General features: G+C 35.0%; 1 protein-coding gene across 1 annotated transcript; it reads left to right on the plus strand.

The window, feature by feature from the left end:
- Positions 1–22522, plus strand: LOC126818424 (degenerin-like protein asic-1). The gene is made up of 11 exons (XM_050545839.2): positions 1–470; positions 7220–7431; positions 7579–7924; positions 11050–11153; positions 12419–12582; positions 12977–13193; positions 14302–14380; positions 19180–19237; positions 20224–20285; positions 21415–21493; positions 21846–22522. The coding sequence occupies exons 1-11, from the start codon at positions 241–243 to the stop codon at positions 22020–22022; spliced, it is 1728 nt and encodes a 575-aa protein (XP_050401796.1). The 5' UTR covers positions 1–240; the 3' UTR covers positions 22023–22522.
- The last annotated feature ends 1078 nt before the right edge of the window (positions 22523–23600 follow it).

The following is a 23600-nucleotide window of genomic DNA, read 5'->3' on the forward strand; positions in this document are numbered from 1 at the left end:
TGATAATGTGCAGAGTTAAGATTAGCTTTATTTATGATAGATACAGTTGGGGCTTGCAAATGCGTTGCCATTCTATTTATTTGACCGTTCAAGTAATCGCTTAAAAGATACGGTATGATCAGAAGTACATATTTTGATGTGACGACAGCCTATTAATTATGTTATGAATTTAGTTTATCAAAATTGAAATTTACACTTAACATTAACCTTTTGAAGGAAATCTCAGGATATCGGGGTTTAATGGTTACTCCCACTATGGAGCAATCAAAAACAACAGCCTGGCCAAAGATACATGGACCAGAAAATGTACGTTTACGGGAACAACTAGGAAGTTTTTGTAAGGACACCAGTTTCACTGCGATAGTAAATATATATCGAGCTACAAGTGTGTTTAAAAGATTGGCATGGTTTCTAACATTTTTGTTTTGTCTTGGGTGGTTAACGTTCCAATGTTATCAACTCTTAGACAGGTAAGTTTTTTTAATTGGTGTTATATCGGCGTTATAATAAGATAAGATTGGATTTATTTTTAATTTGATATAATATAAATGTGAAGCCCAATTCATAAACTTTTAAGATGTTTATTGAGTTCATTTACCCAACCCGACCCGCCTTTTATTAACCTGCTAGTAGTAGAAAGTTGGTAGTCATTTTAACATGCTAGTAGCAGTGGCAAGGATCGACTCAGCGCCTTTGGGGCCTGCTGTTAGCCGATACAGTAACAACTAATGCCCCATTGACACTTTCACGCAATCGTGGTACGCTTTGGTACGCTAAAGTTCGTACCAAGACGGAAACTATGCGTACCATCGCGGGAAACAGTCGTAAACTATGCGTACCATTGCGTGCCATGCGTGACAGTGCCGACCCAAAACCTTGGATTTGTCCAAGCTCATGCCACGCACTCCAGGGCGTACCATTTTCGTAAACTATGCGCAAACTATGCATACCCGGTGCGTAAAAGTGTCAATGGAAATTATGTCACGCACTCAGGGGTACTCAATGTCACGCATTGGTGCGCAAGGTTCATCACTGGTACGACAAGATCAGCAATGGTGCTCATGGGTTGATGTAGGTATCTGCCAGTGGTCAGGAATTCTTCCCGCCACTTGACGTGTGTCACTCATTGGTGCTCACAGTTTACTCATTGATCCTCATAGTGTACTCACTGGTGCTCATAATTTACTCACTGGTGCTCATAGTTTACTCTCATATACTCATTGGCAGGTTTGCTTCACTCACAGACGCCGCACCAATCAGAGGCCTCCACGTTTTCACAACTTTTTGTATAACGTACAGTTGCTCCATGTTCCACCATCAGAAGCTCCACCTTCCGCTCCAACATCAAGGTACAGAAATTGGTACGCAGCATCCACCACTGCAAGGAGCACGATGCTATGAAAGTTCTTTTAGTTAAAGTAGAAGGATCCACCCGAGGGGGGTTTCTTCATAGCAACATGCTTGCCGTCAACGGCTCCAAGACAGTTGTGCTAATTCCATCTGTTTCTAAAACCTTCAGCAATAGTCTTCCACTGGTCTTCTGTTCTAGGACAAACTAATACTTCTGGCTTGTAGACCTTGACGATAGCTTTACATACTTCTGGTAGAGTGTGATTGCTAACTTCAGGCCAACTTCAAGAGGTTCTCTCATTAATGTTTTATTCTTCTTCATGTGTGGGGTCAACTTTTCAATCATCTCTTGAAACAATTCGGGGGTGATACGTAGGAAGTTCCGGTAACCTCTGCGATCTTCCTTGTGTAGTTCCGACAATAACTGGTCATAATGGCCAAAACGTTGTCTCCTTGTCAACCATTGCCTCACCCAGAGTCTCCTGACTTTTCTTTTCTTGCTGCAGGCAGACGGTCTGTCGGTGTCAGGTTTTGATTGTAGAACAATATTTCGTTCACTTTCATCTTCTTCCAAAAGTAGTAGACCAGCAGCTGCTGAAAGATGTACGTTTTGCAAAGTAAGGTTCCTTTCTTCAAGGTCTCTGGAGTTCATCATTTTGAAGAGTTGCCGACGGAATGGACCATATCCCAATACCTTTCCTTTATATATACTATTTCTATGAAGCGTGCCAGTGCGTGCCATAAAATGACTCACAAAATGGTCACGCATGCTTAAAACTGAGTACACTAGCGTAACCAATACCTGACAGTGCAGGAATTGGCGTACCATAGCGCAAGTTAGTACGCGGTCCCCTGCGCAAACTATCCGCAGATATTGCGTACTGCAACGGGACAATGATGGACGGTGCGGGATACATGACAGACAACTAACATGGTACGAATGCGCACCAGTGCGGACAGATTTTGCGTACTATGAGCAAAGGTTGGTCAGCAACGGCACGAACTATTTGATTGACAGATGAAATATACATATCCATCCGCATTGGTACGCATTAATGATTACCATTGCGGATTCAAAATGCGTGAAACTGTCAATGGGGCATAACAAAGGCAAGTCGTTCATATCTACACTAGTAACAACTAATAAGGGACGGATAGTTTTTATTTTCTCAATAAATATATCGGGACTTGGAAAAATAATTTTATTCCCATTTTCTGGATATTGGCGGAATGCTGACTTCTTTAATAAATAACTAAATTACCTGTCGATCTCAGTTGTTATATTCATATTTAACGACGTCCAAAACATTCATGAATAATACTAAAATATGAATTATAGATGAGATTTTTTTAGATTATCTAGGCCCTATCTGACTTATAACAGGAGACTATGTGCTATATGCATATTATTATTATCTAAGGAACATTAAATTTCACCCAGAGGCCCCTATATTTTGTTGGTTACTCCGCTCACATCTACGTCAAGTTTATTTGACTACAATCTGTTGTATTCAGTTCAATCCACAACTTTCAAATGACAATCTGTGAAAATCTGATTGGTGTAAGTTATTGAAATTAGACTAATGTAGATCTAATGTCGGCAATTATAACAAACACTGTATTGTATGGACTTCTTACGAACATTTCTGATAAGCTTTTTAATCAACCATTTTATAAATTCCTCCCTTTGTATAATAGTATTCTGTTCGTCTCAGTGGATGTTCTAGTACAATAAAGTTTGATCTTATCTTTCATCTATTCCAATCGTATTTCTGACAAGTGTAGCAATACTGATTTGTACTAATTGAATAAAAAAAGTCATTTGTCATTTTTATTAATTGTATGAGCGTTATATTGTTATTTGTAATATCGCTTTTCAATGTTAAAGTATGAAAACATTTGTGAGCTATGAAAATTCATCATATCAAAAGTTCTAGAAATATTTGAAATATCCTGATTCTGTACCAAATGTAGATTTATGTTTTATTTCGGTCATTTTTTTAAAAAATTGTGAGTTACTAGGGACTCGCCGTGGTTAGATTCCGATTTGACTTTTAATAGGGATATAGCCGTGGCTCTAACAGAAACTTCTTCTTGTCATTTTTTTTATATCGAACTCTGCTAAGTCAATTTATTATGTTGCGCAATTGAATAGTATCTTTAATCCAGTCAAAACCTGGAACTATTTTGCGATATGGTTCTACTACAAGCGGTTATCAGGTTATGCGGTGCGTTTTCCCTAATAATTCACTTTTAGAATCTCATTTAATAATTATATAAAAAAAAACTGTTCAGGATTATCTTATATACAGAAGAGAAAATGTAATTGATCGAATGTCTCGTCAACAAAATATCAGACATGACTTAATTATCAATATTACAATATTACTACTATATTTTGTTACTTGAACGTCCCTCGTGCCAAATATGCTATCTTGGATAAAAATCTTGAAGTTTTTGTGACAAAATCGGACGTTCGCGGTCATAGTAGGAAAGAGGCGTAACTGGTGTATAATTTTGCGGGATCAGGCAACGATTATGTTCATCTGTATTCAGTAGTTATAGTGTTACGGGGGGTCCATTCTCTAGTTGTAAAAAAAACCACACCAAGGGTTCGATTCAACGGTTTATTCAGATATAACAGAAACCCTGAAATACATAATAAATAAGACTAAATATATATAATAATACATATGTTGAATTGATAAAATCTATATCTATACACAATTACAAATTAATAATAGCATCATAACTTTAGTAGTAGAAATATACATACTAGATACATGCTACATAGGCCTATCTATAAATCCATTTTACTTAATCACTTAAACACGATCTTAAATACTGCCTATATAATTAACTTCATCCTGCTAACTTGTATGACAGCTACAAGTTAAAGTATATGTATGTAATAATACCAATCTAAATAATCTAAATAACTAAACACTTAATAAGTAGCTTACCCTAGAGAGGGGTTTTGCTGGCTAGACAGACTGTCAAAGGTGAAGTACCTTTGAAGGATCTGTAATAAAATATATGAATGTGTGAATATGCAATAGATGTTTAAAAGTATATTTGAATGAAAGTGGTGAAATGTATAATATACTAACTATAAACCATTACTAAACCCAAGGAACTTTACATTTTACTATAAATCCAATATGTCTGACACTATATGTCCAACATGACCAAGACTTTGAAAACTATGATAAAACTACATAAAACAATATAATACATACCCTACCTGGCAATCACTGGAACTATTGAATACTTTAATCTAACTTCTATATAAACTATATTAGAAATGAAATATCTAAAACTAGCTAATTAAACTATGACTATTCAGAAATAAGTTGCAATATGGAGAACTGAAAATAGTCAACCTATTGCCTCAAACTCTATTACCTAAGTGTCCAAACATTCCCTGGATACCAAATCACCTGACCACAATATACTCAGGTTCAAAGGTTAAAACCAAGACAAGATACCAAAAGTGAGAAGAAAGTCACTCTAACTTAAGATAGTGGATAGAAAGTCGATAGAAACACAGGATAGCTAAAGCTAGTGAAGTGGAACATATTATCTAACATTTAAAACTTAGTATTGGTGACTTTAAAATATTCCCCAATAAAATCACTCTCCCACAATAGTAACACGGAAGTGCATAACTGTATGGGCTGACATGGCAAGGTTTTATAGCAGCACAATTTAACCAAAGCTGTGTCTTTTCAGCAACGATTATCTCCCAATGACTACCGATTATCACCATTACTTCTATATACCTCGTGTCAAAATCTGACTTTGATAGCCATAACAAAGAGTCATAATTCGTGTATAATTTTGCATTTAGGAGCAGATCATCCTATAGATTTATTGACTGGCATGACTATCATAAACTTGATATATCTCTTGTCCACCTGCTCACGTAAAAAAAGAACCATAAGAAGAAACATTTAGAAGTGTTCATGTATTGAAATCACTGAAGGGAAAGATGGCATAGATCACAACAGGATTTATGGCACTCCGGGATAATGTTGACCTCATGTGCCTATCTCCTACATATTCCGACGTTCGAGCAGAAGTGCTCACTTACTTAGATTCCTATGTTTGAATGTAAATGCTCTCTGACCTTCCCTCAAGTTTTTGGACCCCAGAGTGCTGTTTTGTTTTGTAGTACTGTTTTTGGCCTATGCTCTCTTCGCCTTCGGGTATTTCAGTATGGAATAATGCTTACCATATCATATTCATATAAGATGATTTATATTGTCCCTGGTCTAACACATAAGCTTAGTTAAGTGGTGTGACAGCTTGCAGGTGACACGGTATAGTGTTGTTTGTCCCACCTCGTGGATTTTCTCTTTTCGCTCAAGTGAATTATCGAAGTAAAATTGTACCATAGTTTAGTCCCATAATGACCCAGTTTGTGTGGAGTGGACGTAAAACCCCACTTCTCTCTTTTAAGTCAAAATCACACTTGCTAACGACTGAATGGAATATACATGTATGAGCTTTGTAAAGATGTATATAGATATGCATCACCATTATATGTTAGTCTCATAATGACGACCTAGTTTGTGTCCAGTGAACGCTAATTCTCATTTTACTCTGTTTTTCCCATGCCTAAATTATCCTTGCTAACGACTAAATGGAATTAATTAATTGGTAAAGGTGTCCATACATATACTTCATTTGGGGTATTATAAACGTAACATTTTATCCCAATTTGTGGTGTTTTTAATTTATTTCTCCTGTTTATGCCTTTCTAGTCATTTTCTATTTTGTTAGTAGGAAGGTTGCTATATGTGGGTAACATTAAACTTTGATCCATGCCCCTGCAAACTTCGGTTTTCATTAAATTCAATTTTCAGCGCGAGTTGGGTATCATTAGCAGTAGAACTTCAAACTCGGTAGGAGCCCGAGTTGTCCTACTAATGCCCAATATTTTGTCTGTCCAAATTAATTATTGTCCGAATAGTAGATCACCCAAATCTGGTTCCAAAATTTCACATTTTTTGCTTATTTTTGAACTAAAATATATTTGTTCCAATTTTTAAGGTCGGTATCAACTGAATCAATCTAATATTTTGTGGGGATGTATCGGGTTCTTCCTTGTAGCCTAAGGATGGCAACTATTGATTTTGGTGCATATCCCGACCCCCAGGGGCAGAGTCACGCCCAATTTTTGTGTTTATCGTATACAGGCCACAATTCTGAATGGATAATCTTGAAACTTGGCATATGTATTCCTTATAGTCTAAGGGCGGCAACAATTGCTTTTGGTGTACGCCCCTATTCCAATTTGTGGTGTTTTTAATTTATTTCTCCTGTTTATGCCACGCCCATTTTTTTGTGTTTAGAGTCTGAAGGCCACAATTCTAAATGGATAACCTTGAAACTTGGTATACTTATTCTTTATACCCTAAGGACGGTAACTATTGATTTTGGTGCATGATTCCCCATCCCCCTCTTTAGGCGGTTCCACTCCCACTTTTTGTTAATATTTTGTCTGTAAATGATATACAGGTTGCAATTATCAACAGATTTGGGTCAAATTCGGCGTGATCCAACATAGGGTTGTACCTATTTATGTTGTTCCATATCCAACCCTCAGGGACAGAGCCACGCCGAATTTATTTGTTTATCGTCTGCACGCTGCGATTTTGAATGGATCATCTTGGAACTTTGCAATTATTTATTTTGGTGCATGCCATGACCCCCAGGAATGTGGACGTATATTGCAGCGGTATCGATGCTCTTAACTAATTGAAACTAATTGAAAGAAGTTTAACTCTTTTGAATTTAACTTGCCATGTGATAAAGGTTGTCGTTAACCTTGCTCTTTAATTGTATGCATCAAATCTTATTTCAGATATTTCTCATATCCGTCAGATGTAAAAATAGAAATAAATAGTGTGACAGAACTGGATTTTCCTAGTGTTACTGTGTGCAATATGAACCCTGTCAGATCATCAGCTCTCTTTTCACCTCCATTTGACCAAATGCTAAGTTACCGGAAAGATCAATTTTCTGAGGGTAACAGCCTATATGATGCCGCTAAGGAAATGTTTTCGGAAGCTATGGGTAAGAACATTATCTTTAAATTAAAGTATATACAGTATATAAAGTATATTAAAAATAACAGGTTTGGGTTAATTTGTAACCTTGGGTATTTGAGTTAAGAATTTAACAGAATTTTGTACCAAAGTTGTATACAACTTTTATTTCTAGGAATGGGTCCAGGGCACGATTCGGGGTCCGGTCAGATTATGGGTTCGAGTTCGGATCCAGTTAACAATGTTAACAACTCCACAGAAGGCCACCAGATGATGACGACGACGACATCATCTACAGCCGATTTTGAGAACTATATCAGTACTGGTTTTAATCAATGGGATATCCTAGACGAGAAAAGCGTGAATGGGTTCTACAATACGACAGATTCAGAGTTCGATGCTTCGTTTAAGTATGCATATTTGTCAGCAAAAGTAAATAAGAGTTTAGCTATTTCAGTGGGACATTCCTTGAAGACCTTCATGATTAGTTGCAAATATGGTGGATTTCAATGTTCGCCGCAGTAAGTTTTTTCTATACGCACTCATTCGAGCTGAACATGTATTGTCGTAGCCTATGCCCTTCATTAGTCCTCTGTCCATAATTCTTTTTGTGAAAACCGTAACGGTCATAATTCAGGAGTGTATTGAATAGTCTATTGGTATATTTCTCGCAGAAGTTGTGACGATACAGTGACATATATTATCACTAGTGTAAATCGCCAGATGGGAGAATACAAACACAATAATTTTTCAAGCATTAATGCTTTTATTCCCCTTTTCCCTGCTTCACAAACCCTTAAGTTAAAATCACTAAAATACATTTTAATAAAAATCAAAATGAAGTTTTAAATTTTATGCGTTTCACGAATATAATTTAAAATGCAATTTTAATTGATTTTAGTTTAAATATAGTTGAACCAACGGTTACAATATCAATGGGAAGAGTTTCACACGCTTTAGCAATGTTTGCACATGATCAGACAGTCATAGAGAGATGGAATAAATGAGTTTATTGCCTATTATTCGTTGCAAAAATGTATCAGTGGTTTGGCCTTAAACTTGCATGGTGCTTTCGTGACCTTTGCATTTGATTTACTCGCAAGCTTCAGAGTTAGATCTATTTGATAAGGCCAACTTCAAGCGCCAATTTTTTAAACAAATCCTAATCCTAACCCTCGACCTAGCCCTAATGCTTACGCTAACCCTAACCTACAATCTCGCCAACAATCACGTGCCCTAACCTTATTTACATCGCAGCGACCTTGACGAAAATTCAGCTGGCCTTAACAAATAGATTTAGCCCAGGCTTCAGTGGAAATAATGCGTATCGATAAACTAAATCGCTTGAGTTTCGTAGTTTTATTCTATAACTACATGCAAATACAAGCAAATATCATTGAATACAGCCATTGAATACAGCCATTGAATAACCTATGGTTGAATTCAGTGGCTTAAAAACGTACTAATTTTGTCCAGAATGACGTCACTTTCAGAATTACGTCAAACAGTAATGACGTGACCACTAGGCAACTACAATTTTTGTCAAAAAGAAAGAAAAAAGGGCGGAACTTATGATGAATTCTAACGTTATTGGTGCTGATTTTTTTTTTGATAATCTGGATAGTACAGTGTATTTTGAGATTTGTATGTAGTTATAGAATAAAAACAGAACTCAATGACCAATGAATACCGCTCGGGTTATTCAATGGTTAACTCGAGTTTATCCCTGCGCAGGGATACACTCTCTTGAACCATTGAATAACCCGAGCGGTATTCAATGGTCATTGAGTTCTATCTATTTATTATACGGCAGTAAATAGTAATGGCTGATTCACAAATGATGAAATAATAATTTGAAAAAAAAAACGTGAAGAATAGGCTAATTAGACGTAAACGATTGTCGTTCAGTTTGGACTGTTATAATTGCTTAGAAATTACTTTTTTTTGTTTAAAAAATTGAATATAAATTACTTTACATACACGCATATTACATTAATATGTGTTTTAGACCCATTTATAGTAGGCCTACTAAAAAAATAGAGGCATACGCCCTTTAACAACTTTAAAACTAATACACCAAAAATCACAGGTTCCGATCTCAAGATTTGAAATGTCAGTCCCATAGACCCACCCTTTCAGTGATACTTTGAAAATACCGAAGTGCCACACTTCTTATTGGATAATTCCTATCTATCTTACCCAATTAAAATGATTTTTCCCCAATATAAAATCATAGTTAAAAATGTCCCTAAAATAGTTTTGTGAAACGCCACAATTTTAAGTTAGGATAAAATTTTAACTTAAAATATTATTTTAGTGGATTTTATCAAAAATGCTTAACTTAAAACCGTTTTGTGAAACGCATCTATCTTAAGTTAGGATATAATTTTAGTTTAAGACGATTTTAAGGGTATATAAGTTTTTGTGAAACAGTGCCTTGGTTACTTTTATTGGCTAAACCACGACTAGGAATGGTAAAACCTGGGCGAAGAAATACGATGTAAACGAAAAACTAAGGTCAAGACCGGTGTCTTTGTTTTATATTGGATTTCTTTTTCCAACTTAATCATGGGTGCTTTATCATACATACGAATGAATCGTCCGAAAGCAGATATCTACAGTAAGCTATTTTTAAAGACTCGGTGGGATTGTTTATTAGGACATGTGGAATAAATATATCGAATTCAATATTTGAGACCACACATATCGAGCCTTTAAGTTATCCCCCACTACACTAATTGGATATTCAAATGGGCATATTTAAACATACATTAGACAAGGGCTAATTCTGCCTACTGCAGGTCTTTCTTTAGGCCTGAAATGTTATATATAAACTATTAGTTAGACATTTATTAACAAAACAAGACCATAATCAACTCTCGATGGCATCGGATACTCGAGATTTTAACTAGATTAGAACGGTTCGCCATTTATGAATTTAATTTAAAAATAGGAAAGCGAGGCTAATCTCCAATATACCATTGCCCTAATAACCACAATGTACACATCTTGTCAAAACTAAAAACAGTGATAACTTGGCTTAGAATGAAATAATTTGAATACATTTTTCAATATTTTCATTTTACATTATCTATTTTTATGCTATTATAGCAATAATAGTCAGCTCTTTAACTAAATCTTACATAATGTATCTTTAATATTTAATATTTGTAACCCCTAACTTTATACGAAAACTTGATTTTCCAGATTATGGGCATGTTCCCATACTTTCATAGTTTATGGTGAATTTGTACAAGGCAAAAATCTTAAATGTTCACTAAAAATCACAGTGTATCTGTCTTTCATGTATTTAAACTGGTACGCAATTACTAAAATCACCGGCTTGTTATGCCGGACATTTTGCCCTAACGGCGGCGCTACGGTCTACCCTTATTTCGATTTGGAAGGAAGCGTCTAATGGACGCTTTTTCTTGCCAGGACCTCCTGAACCAGGCAAATCCCGAAAAACTTTCTCGACCAACACTGGGAGTGAACCCGGGACTCCCTGTTTAATTGGCCAGCTCTCTACTCACCCACCCATCTTTGTCAGCGGGAGGTAGTTGTTTGGAGAAATATTCTTCCGGAAAGGCACACAGATAACGCCTTTATAATTGAAGGTTGATGAAATACTATTGATTTTATACAGGAACTTTACAACTTTTCACAATCACAAGTATGGAAACTGTTTTACATTCAACCATCCAGATAAAGGAGATTCTTTAAAAGCTAAGTTTCCTGGACCTTTATTTGGTGAGAACAATTATGTTTGGGTTTATTCTGTGTATGTTTCTTGTTCCTATACCAAATAAGTCAATAAACCGTTATATCAGATTATAAAATTCGTGTGCCGCTTTTTAAATCTTGAATTACTTTTACTGAATTCCTGACCTAAACCCCGATTTCATTAAAATGGAAAAGCCATTTGCAGGCAAAGACTGTAACAGAGTGTTAGCCTTGAACAAATCGTGCCCGGGACTAACACAAGTCATTGGTATAGCAGCATACATTTATCGGAATGTACATGTACTTGTTTTTCTTTATTAATAAAAAAACGGTCAATAATGTTCTCTATCCTGTTTACCGAAAGAGATTGCGAAATAGCTTATGTCTATAGAGCATTCCGCTCCCTGAGTGTTTTCTTTATGAACCCCGTTTCATTACAATAATAGAACTATTAAACGTTATTGTCCAAATAGTAATAATATTTTCATGTATGGACCCCAGTCCCTGATACATAGTTACATGTATAATTAATTATAAAGTATTCTTCCAATCTATATCCTTGTTTAATCAGCCCACTTTAAGTTAATTATATCTTTACAGTATATACGGATATTACTGAAGATTCGTCAATTAATATTACTGTTACTATAAAACAGCTTAAATAACAAAACTATAAATAGTACCTGATAAAATATCTCTAAGCAAAACCGCAATATAAGAACCGGATAGTTTGTAAACAAAGATACCTGTTATCATGCGTTGCTAAATGTTCATAACTTTGATTAAATCGACAATTTTAATTTTTTGTTGTTTTAAGACATTTAATTTCTTGACGAAGTGATAATGCTTATTTAAGTTGAAATTAACCATACATATTAACAGTATTACCTTCTGTAAAATAGCAAGTGAAACAATTTCAACTTGCCCAGCTCTAATAACACTCGAATGAGCCCAGGACAATAACTCGGGAACTTCCTGCCCAAAATTGATATTTAAAAAAGCATCTTTACTAAATATTTCTGACACTTCGATAAAAAAGATTCTCGAATTCCATGACTAATGTTCTCAAATGGGGATCTAAATAGCCTAGAGCTTGGCCACACGTTTCTTGTTGTTATTCATCTTTTACACCCCGCCCAACTTTCTATAATGTAAATGGTTCCTTCAAATTCCCAATCTTAATTTCATATCATCTGCTGAACGCAGTTATGATTTCTGTCAGTCAAAATAATTGATACATTCTTGAAGTGCCTAAATGCACAGTCCGTTACGATTTATTTATTGTTTTCCAGGCCTTTCACTGGAGTTATACCTTGAACAGAGTGAATACATACCAGCTCTATCTCCAGAAGCAGGTGTCAAGGTTGTTGTTCATCCACGAAATACCATGCCATTTCCTGTAGAGGAGGGTATCTCTGTATCACCGGGTTACGCAACATCTATTGGGTTAAACGCTGTAAGAAATTCTCTACATATCTTCACAAATTATATGTGGTAACAAAAAAAATATTGATACTATTATGGGGAGACTCTTAAACTTTGTTTTGTCGAACATCAAAGAACTTCAGCTTAACTTATTGGGTTAAACTCACTAAGCATTTCTTTACATATCTTCACAAATTGATATGTGGTAACGAAAATCAAACAAAATATTGATACAATTATGGGAATACTATTAAACCTTATTTTGATGAACGTCAAAGGCCTTTGCTTTCTAATATATCAAGCTGTCTTTGACATTTCAGTAATATTCATAGTGATTCTTTTAGATACAATATATAGCAACTTAACTTATTGGGAGACACTTTTAGATATTACTTAAAGGTTTGATAATTTGACGTTTCTTTTAGGTTGAAATGATAAGATTGGAACCTCCACACGCAGACTGTGCTACGAAAGGATTAATAGAGGATATTTATATGAAAAATTTAAAGACAAATTATTCCAAGTTATCGTGTATGAAAACTTGCTACCAGATGTTGATTATGGAAGAATGTAACTGTTCCAACCCAACTTTGTATGTGGAAAATATAGAAAATGTGTGCAACATGACCAACAATACTATAGGTAATTTAATGCCAAAGAACAAAAAAAAATAAAACATTTATTTTTATTAGACAGTATTTTTTTACAGATAGAATGGATGTATTGATAAGCTCTAGGATACCAGTTATTTTCACTAATTCTTAGTTTTCTAAATTGATTTAATCTTCTTGGTTATGGAAGACTCGATCAACATCGACACCAATTAAAATCCATACATATAAAAACAATTGCAGCTTAAAGCCACACTCTACTTGTTATTTATGATACATTCCTGTCGCTAAGTAATTATTGGTTTATAAAGGACTTTTTTTTTTTTTGTAAAAGTTTAAAAATCCCTGTGCATAAGATATCGATGGTAGGGTTTGTCTCTGTTGCGACTTTAAGCCACCCACTTCCCGAAAATTATGTGGGTGTCTGTCATAAGTTGTACAACTGTATATAATACTTGGTTACTGCAAATAATTATTGTGCAGCAAGTTGCGACATTTGTGTTTAAGTTTAACAGTTCCGATGCATAAGATTGTCTCCAACTACCACATTTTTTTGTGGACGTATAATGTCCGTCCGCCCAGTTTTCTGTCCAGATTGTATTTGTGAATTTTTATCCAATTTTAACGAAACTTGAAATGTAGATTTGTCTCCCAAAGACTTCCACCCCTTTCCATATTGGCATGTATCGGACCGTCACTTCATTGATTATGGCTCCTGATTGTACGAAAAATCACGTTTTAGCTTGTGGACACTCTACAGGTCAAAATTTGTATTCGATTTTGATGACACTTGCAATGTATGTTTACAACCCAAAGATCACGGTTCCTGTCGATATTCGCACATATCGGAATGTAACTTCCTTGATTATGGCCAACGATTTTTCGAAAATTTATGTTTTTTTTGGCTTTTGGACCCTCTAGAGGTCACAATATTTATTCCGTTTTGATAAAACTTAAGATATGTATGTTTATATCCGAAAAATCTGGGTTCCTGGCGATATTTGTGCGTATTGGACCGTAACTTCCTGGAATATGGTCCTTGACTGTACAAAAATCGTTTTTTCATGCAAAATGTGGGCGTATCTTGCATGACAACCGCTTGTTTTTGTAAAATTGAAAATTAATATTTATTTTCCAAGCATGGTGTGCACAAAATATAAAGACAACAAGGCAAGCTGATTATAAAGCATGTGATGCCAAATGCCCCCAGGCGTGTTAGTAAGTATATTATTGTTTGTGGAATCCAACTTTGGTTGTTTGACCCTGTGAAACCCCGTAACCACAAATCTCGTGAAAATATATGAACTAAACTATAAATAAATTATTGTGTAACAGTAGATCATCATGTATAACAGCACAATGTAAAGTAATGAAGGGCGTGTTAACAATGTCGGTTCAAATACTTAATGGTTGTTGATAAGCTACAATATGGTTGTGGAAATTGACATTCAAGTTTGTCTCCAACAATTAAAATGTAGATAAATAGATTGTTCCTTAGAAATGTGGTCTCCTAATGTTGGTTTGTAAAAATATTTTTTCATGACTGACTCTTTTAAGTGTGTGAAGCGTTAGGACATTATTCGTATTATCAAATATATATGCAAACATTAGGTAAGTAAAACGGTTTAGCCAGCAGTCGTTCATAGTAATTAATAAGCTAGAAGAAATTGTAAAACAAAGACAGACGTACCGAAATATAGATACATTACTAGATATGATTTTATCATCACGAAAAGTAACGATTGTGTTTTATATGAATTATTAATTCCTGTAATATAACAGATATTATCACTTCCACCTGGATTAAAGCACATTGCTGAACCAATGCTTACACTCATTAACAGTCCATTAACCATAGTAAGGCACATTGCTGAATCAATGGTTACACTCATTAACAGTTCATCAATCAACCGTAGACTTACTGTACATTAGGTAAAGTGCAGTTACCGTTTTTAGTCGGATTCGGTTTGTTACATAATTGGCATCCGTCGGCTTTTCGGGTAGAAATCATGGAATAAGCTTTATTTTGTAGGTTTTGATGTTTGATTACAAAAAAAACAATGTTGACATTTTTTCTGAGTAGGTCTTCATAGTATGGGAGGCCATTATTTGAGGGTAGCCATTTTGTGATAATATTCCAACTTATTTTATTATTTTCACCTTATTTATAATGTTATCGACATATCAACTGTGATTTGGCAATGTATTAATATTGGCAGGGTTCATGACTATACTTCAGATTGTTTTCCATCATTTCAGTATGATATTTCCAAGTTGGCGACCATTTTTGGCGGGAAAATCGGACGCTGTGCTGATTTCGATTAATTAGTAGTGCTTGGTGTCAATACATATGTTTTCGGGGCTACAGATTCCATTCCTGACATTTACAACCTTGTAAAATGATCACATGTTCATATACTTAGCATATTACCAAGATGGCGGGCATTTTTGGCGGGAAAATAAGACGATGTGCTGATATTGATTAAGTAGTCGTCGTTGGTGTCAATATATATGTTTTCAAGGGCACAGAATCCACAGTAGTCGTCTATGGTACCAGGATATATTTTTTGGGGAGCAGATTCCATTTTTGCCGTTTACAACTGTGTAAAATTATCACATGTTCACATATTTAGCATATTTCCAATATAGCTTTCATGTCGGGCGTCAAAATGGGACGATGTGCTGATTTTGAATACGTAGTCGCGTTTTTGTGTCAATATTTGTTTTTCGGGGGCGCAGATTCTATTTCTGCCATTTACAACTGCGTGAAATGGTGGAATGTTCACACATTCAGCATATTTTTGTTTGTGGCAGGACGTTTTCTAAACACATAACTGTAAAGGTTTCTGAATCCAATTCTGCTATGTATAAGCTTGTAGCATGTTCCTGGAAGCCTGTGCCGAGTTTACCCATTGATTATATTATCCAACAATGAAGTAGTTGAACTCCAGCGCAATATCATTCCACATATTCGTTCTACATTCATCTTGGATGTCAGTTGATACCATAATCTATGCTACGAGGGCTTCTTGGCAAGGATTTCATTTACAGCCACGTCCCCACCACTATCATCCGCGTTGCTGCCAGGCTGGAACGAAGCTCCTGGCCATATGCTTGCTACGCTGTTACGACCTGTATGTATATATAGGGAAGATACTGAGCCTCGTCCGTCAGCTCCAGTCTCGCACCCAAAGAGGAAACCTCAAGAAAACTATGAAATGTTCTTGGTTGCTTGGTTATTGGTTGTTTTCTGCTTTGAAAGTGAATGAGGACGAGTGAGCATGGCACAGTCTCTATAGTCGTGGCGAGAGACCGCCTTACGCCTGGTAGGCAAATCACTGGAGTGTGGTGAGAAAGTATGCCGGTCTGACTGGTAACCGCGAGATCATGGTGGGAACACTTTTCGCGCAGCCAGATCTTGGCCATGAGCGTAGAAAGATCTTGTAGTAAGCGCTTGGTGTGGTCGTTGCAGGCGCAAGATGGGCACATGGCGTAAGCACGACGCTGCCGCTATCCTCTTTTTGCCTTCATGCCAGGAATAGGCTTTACTTTCCCAGGAAAATCGATGATAAATAAATGTTAATAATGTGTTTAGAAAACTTTCCACCATCTTGGAAATATGCTAAATTGGTGAACATACGACCATTTTACGTAGTTGTATATGACAGAAATCGAATCCGCCTCCCCGAAAACATATATATTGTCACCAAAGACAACTACTTAATCGTCCGATTTTCCCACCACAAGTGGCAGCAATATTGGAAATATACTAAATATGTGAACATGTGATCATTTAACAAGGTTATAAATGTCTGAAATTGGTTCTGCGCCCCCATAAACATACATATTGACACCAAACACTACCACTTAATCAAAATCTGCACATCGTCTCATTTTCCCGCCCAAAATGCCCGCCATCTTGGTAATATGCTAAGAATATGAACATGTGATCATTTTACAAGGTTGTAAATGTCAGGAATGGGATTTGTGACCCCGAAAACATATATATTAACACCAAACACTACTACTTAATCGAAATCAGCGCATCGACCGATTTTCCCGCTTAAAATGGGCGCCATCTTGGAAATATCATCGTCAAATGATGGAAAACAATCTGAAGTATAGTCATGAACCCTGCCAATATTAATACATTGCCAAATCACAGTTGATATGTCGATAACATTATAAATAAGATAAAAATAAAAAATAATTTGGAATATTATCGCAAAATGGCTACCCTCAAATAATGGCCTGCCATACTGTGAAGACCTACTCAAAAAAAATGTCAACATTGGTTTTTTGTAATCAAACATCAAAACCTACAAAATAAAGCTTATTCCACGATTTCTACCCGAAAAGCCGACGGATTTACATTGACGATCGGACTATTTCGGGGATGTGAATCGCTTGTGACATCATCATTTGCGATAAGAGAAATTTGGATATATTATTGAAACTTTGCGCACGAAATGTTTGAGGTAGTTAACTAATTGTTGTAAGATATATTTTATTCTGGTCTGGATTAGGAGTGTAAACCAGACAATCAAAGCCTATTCTCTACGTATCAAGTTCTTGAATCTAGCGGCAATAAATTGTTTCAATGTGTTTTATTGTTTTAGTTGGGCGGTTAAGCAAAATATCGTGCACTTTGGGTTAAAAGCATGAAACTTGGCACATAGATGGCATCAACCCTACTGATTATTTTGGGATGTGGATCCACCTCAGCAGCACCCCCTGGTGGTCGTTACGGCCATCTTTTCCAAAATGGCCGCCTATCCATTGATATACATATAACTACGGGTGTCACAATAAGACATTTTTTTTACAAATCATTTCCAGAGGCGAAATTGCTAGCTAAACACGATTTTTAAAAAAGATTTATCTATGACGTCATTTTCGATTGGGGTTTGTCTGATTTCAAAAATGGCCTCCAAAATTTGAAAAAAAAAAGAATTTCCAGATAGGATGGGTGATTATCACACAAGGTATGGCTTGTAATATATCAAATATAAGGTTTTTGTTGTAATTGAACTGAAAAATAATCTCTAAAACTAGCTTCCCCAAATCCAAGATAGCGGAATTCAAAATGAACCCAAAATGGCCGATTGATCAGATTAAAGTCATTTCACTGTTTGATTTGGTTTGCAATTTATAATTTAAAGGGTTTACATTGTCACTGAATTTAAAATTAATCTAAAGAAAAAAAATAGTGTCCGAAATCCAGATGGCGGAAATTCAAAATGGCAACCAACATTTATCTAAAATGGACGATTTGTCAGATAAAAGTCATTTCACTCTCCGCCATCTTGGATTTTGGAAACTGTTTTTTTCTTTAGATTAATTTTAAGTTCAGTGACACTGAAAGGACTTTAAATTACATATTATAAACCATATCAAAAGTGAAATGAGCTTGAAAAGTTATTTCCAATATTTATTTATTTTTAAGTTTAAACAAAATATGCTTTTAATTCATTTTGAATGTGCTGTTTGATGTGATTGATTATATCTTATGTTTTTGTGTCCGCTGGCTTGGTTGATCTTAGAGAAATACATTTAGACACCTAGATCATGGTTCTACAATGTATAACTATATTTCGTTTAACAACTCAAAGATAAGTTAAACACAAAACAGACTTTCTCCAGAAAATGGGTAAAAGTCGCCTGTTCAAATTGATACAATTACCCCGAGATTTCAGCTCGCTATTTCTTTCCTACTGATAGAACTGAACTATACATTTTCGAAATTGGGGATGACCGTTACCAGTACTTAGAGATAATGGAATTAAAGGTGTAATGGCCTCACATTATGTTATAAAATAATGATAACAATAACCAATTAACATATTTTATTTATTTATATTCACTTACAATGAAAATCAATATATGATATTTTATATTGCACAACCTTTTTGTTTATTATTATCTACACTTTTTTTTGGATGTTTTTTAATGTCACCAATGAATCTTGATATCTATAGATCATCTGTAATGTATTTTTCTGTTGTTTTCTTTTGCAGTGAACAAAGGTATGAAAAATCCATTTCCATGGCAGCTTGGCCCTCTTCTTCGTACGAGGTAAACATTTATTATTACGATGGTATATACAATAAATATTTGACATTAACAATCTCGTGTGTGCTCCATCAGGCAAACACGCGTTTGTCGCACAAATAAAATAAGACACACCAAAAAAATAACTTTGTGAGCATTGGAGTAACGAGCTTTGCCCTAGCTTATGTTCTGTCTTTATTATTTGTTCTCATTCATCGAATTATGTTTTTCAGCGCGTTTGTCATCTACTAAATGACACTTCGCGACATTTTTATCAACCCATGTAACTCAAATCCTGTCAAATCTTTGCAAATTATACATATATAGTAATTATATAATATTATACCGATTTACAGCAGAATACTATGTCCGGAAACATCGAATAAGCGCTTCAGAACCCAAATTCGCACATTATTGACAGCCAAAATAACGTTTGCTTACATATAACAACGTTATAGAGAGGTAAACACCAAACATTATATAAATGGGCGAAAATGGGTCTAAAACAGATATTAATATACATGTAATATGAATATATAATTTGATTTATATTTAATTTATGAATTTGATTATAGTGTCTAAACAGTTATGTTCGTCGAAATACGTGATAAGTCCAATTCGAATTGCATTCGCTTGTGCCTGGTTAGTCCAGTCTACATGGGAAGTATGGTTTGAACATAGAACTGTTGTTTGAAATCACTTGGAATGTACTCTTTTTTTATCTTTGGCTGACGTACTCCTAGGCCAAGTTATCCATTGTAGTCTTACGCTTTGACATTTTGTCTCGTTCATCAAGGCGCAACGATACAATTGGCGTCCGATACTATTGCAGAGTAATTTTAAAATGTCAATTGCGTCTTATTGGATATCAGGAGCCCATACCTTTACGGTATAAGATATTGATTTAAATGGACCATTATTAAATTCTAATTCGTGTTTTTAATGTCGAGGGGTGTGGAGAATTTCTAAATTCATAAGCTTATTTACCAATTTCTCTATTATATTTGAAGAATCAACTAACACGTAGGGTGGAAAGTAGTAGCAGTAATTTCAGAGGATATTCAAAATTGGAGTAAGTATTGTATATTATGAACATTAAATTTTGATTTACGTGCCATCGTGAAAGATGCATCATGTGTAAAAGCTAAATCTGCCTATTGGTATTTCTTTTGGCGTTTCCCCTTGTCAGTGGTGCAGAACGGAGGGCCTGCCAAGGAGAGCTGTCTAGTCCTTCGGATGAGACGAAAAACCGAAGTCCCGTGTATACATTGGAATGCACTAAAAGATCCCTTGGCAGCTGGAATTCGATATAAGAGTAGGCGATTGTGCCGCTGCCCTGGCAAAATTCCCCTCATAGCACACTGTATCGCGCGTATGCCCGTCTTCATTAGCCCAGTATAGGGGCAGAACAGCAGGACGTTAAACCCCATTTCATTTCATTTCATTTCAAATGTTATATAATTTATAATTTAGACATAATTATTGACTTACATATTATAATAAAAGCATTGATTACTTATTTTATAATAATATGGCAATGGCCTCAATCTTGTTGCTGTCTGATTTTCGAGATGCAAATCTGTCTATTCGCATGACAAACCTACAGTCAACTCTCAAGACCATGGGATGGCCGAAATTTAAATAGATTGAAACACGATCACCATACTAGTACTCAGAACCTGTCTAATTTAATTTAAAGAATTAATTAAATTTCGTTTGGTTTGTTTACCTTTCCGATGGTCTCCGCTCATTACGTATCAGACCTGTTTGTGTTGGCGGTCACTATTCATATTTAACTCCCAGTCTGCATTTGACCACTCCGAACAAAGCCCCACTAAAAAACATTCCATTGGCTACCTATCACCACCCGCTCCTCTCATATCAAACAGAAAGCGGTTATATTTAAACACTCTTCCAGACTCCATCGCCACAAAGACAAATAAAACAGTCCGCATTTGATCACTGCGAACAAAGTCCCACTATAAAAACATTTCATTGGCTACCCATCTCCACCCGCCCCTCTCATATCAAACAGAAAGCTGTTATATTTAAACACTATTCCAGACTCAGTCGTCACAGAGACAAATATAACAAGATTTAAACTATAGAAATGAACGAAATATGGCCATTGTTTTAATAATATAGGCTAAAAATATGGAAACAACTTTCTTTATAATTAATTTCATATATGATTATTTCAGCTCAACAGAATTTGTAAAACTACGCGTGTATTTTCAAGAATTGGTCTTCAAAAGAATTGAAGATAAGAAATCATATGAGGTAAAAAAATGTATATTCAGTTTTTAAAAATGTTCAGAACATGCTTGTTTGCTTAGTATCTGAGTTACTATTAGAATGTTTCAATCTGCTAGGGAAGAATTCAGATGAGATCGCATATTGCATCTGAAATAATATTTGGAGATTGGGATTTTGTGTCCGTATTGGCTTTAGTCAAACACATCCTAAAACCATACCAAATAAGTATTTGGTTATAACAGAAAAATAGAGATGAAATTCTGATGTAAGATTTTGCGATAATATTAACCTAACTTTACCTTTTTTCGTGACATATCAAAGGGACCACAGTGGATAGCTGATATTAAATTTTTTATTTATTTCTAATATATTTCAGTCAATGAATTTGATCAGTGATATTGGTGGTCAGTTGGGTCTATGGCTGGGTTTATCAGCGATTACTATTGGAGAACTCTGTAGCTTTTTGTTACTGGTCTGCAGAGTGGTGTACAGAAAGATGTTACCAAGAAGAACAACTCCTATAGAAAAAGTGAAACTAGATAACGTATCTTAAAGGAGCACTGTTGAGTATATCTCGTTACCGTTCAAATGTGCTTTGACAATATTACAATATTCGAAGGTCATCAACAAAATAATTAGTTACCTTGAAACGTATTGCACAATATACGTTTGAAAGTATATACTGCCAGCTAGTATACAGCTGTTGAGTAAACATTCCTTATAAACTGTTGGTCACTACGATGACATCGGCGTTTGAGAAAATTCAGACTGTTTTCGAAAATTGACTAAATTGTTTTGCGACCATGAATAAAGATTTCTTAGTTAATTATGAATGGATTATAATCAAATTGGTGTAAAGTGAATAAAGTAAAAACAGGCTTTAAGTACATACCACTTCTATATTGTCATTTTAACTAGACCATGTTAACTCGGAATAAGAATGAAAACTTACAAATTCCATGTGGTTCTGTCTCCATGGTAAATTGCGTCGTTAAACATGGCTGTAATATCAGGCAATATTCGTTCAAACAAATAAAAAGACTATCAATAATAGCACTTTATTGAGTTATGTTTTGCGTAGTTGAGACAAGAAATGGATAAAGTTTTTGAGAAGATACAAGAATACATTACAAAATCTAAATATTTTACGTCGTTTAAAACATGCTGTATCGCATGGTTAATTTCCTGTTGGTGTGTGGGTTACACTTTTAAATCTGATATTAGTTATGGTACATTGCATACACTGTACATTCTTATTAATTATTCATTACTTGATGAGCCCCGAGAATGATTTATAGAGAAGGAAAATAGAAGTAACGTTATTTTCAAAGGTATAAAAAAAATAGAAAAATGGGATAGGTATACTTTCCATCATGATCCGTGGCTGATTACTTTTTATCATCTATGATAATGCATGAAATGTCTTAATTATAGGAATATTTGCCGGTTTAAAATAATGAAAAAAGAAAGAAGATAGGCTTCGATTTTTTTATTATTCCCATAGGTGTATATATAATGTAATTGTTTTCAGTGAGTTTTTTAATATTCGCAATCTTTATTAACGATGTTTTACATTAAAAGATCATAAATTGTTTCCTGTAATTATGTGCATGCAGCCTTACATGTTCCGATAATTGGGTAGTCATGACATTCAAGTGAGTTATATCTTAAACTTAACCCATTTCAGTCCATTCTGTAATCAGAGATAATGATTATAAAATCGTGGATTTCCAAAAAATGAATGGAGCTATGATAATATCAATCGCTAGGAAAATATAATTTTATTGCTCTTTATTACTCTGTTTATTAATTCATAGGTAGTATGCGCGTTTATGATATATACATGTATATAAAAGAGGTGATAAAATAAAATGAAATAAAATAGAGTTTAAACATGCCTTCCCGAATAAAAACTGTGTGTTTTAATGGTATTTTGGACTAAAACATATTCAAACTAATTCATCTATCAAAACGTTGCTTCAAATCCTTCTCAAAAATATTTTAATTAAAAGAAAACTACGCCGTGACGCAATAATCTATTTTACGAAGCCTGGATTCAGAAAAAATCCATTATTTAGCCAAAGTAAATTCTTGGATTATCTCCTGCCAACTTTTTGTTCTCACAACTGTT

This window comes from Patella vulgata, chromosome 4 (genome assembly GCF_932274485.2).
Source record: "Patella vulgata chromosome 4, xgPatVulg1.2, whole genome shotgun sequence".
Classification (NCBI taxonomy): Eukaryota; Metazoa; Mollusca; class Gastropoda; family Patellidae; genus Patella; species Patella vulgata.

Excerpts from the sequence above, each read along its gene's own strand:
- LOC126818424 (XM_050545839.2), top strand. The coding sequence starts at position 241 with ATGGTTACTCCCACTATGGAGCAATCAAAAACAACAGCCTGGCCAAAG. Across the intron at positions 7,925-11,049 it reads GGATTTCAATGTTCGCCGCA|GAACTTTACAACTTTTCACA; the intron begins GTAAGTTTTTTC and ends GATTTTATACAG. Across the intron at positions 11,154-12,418 it reads GTTTCCTGGACCTTTATTTG|GCCTTTCACTGGAGTTATAC; the intron begins GTGAGAACAATT and ends ATTGTTTTCCAG.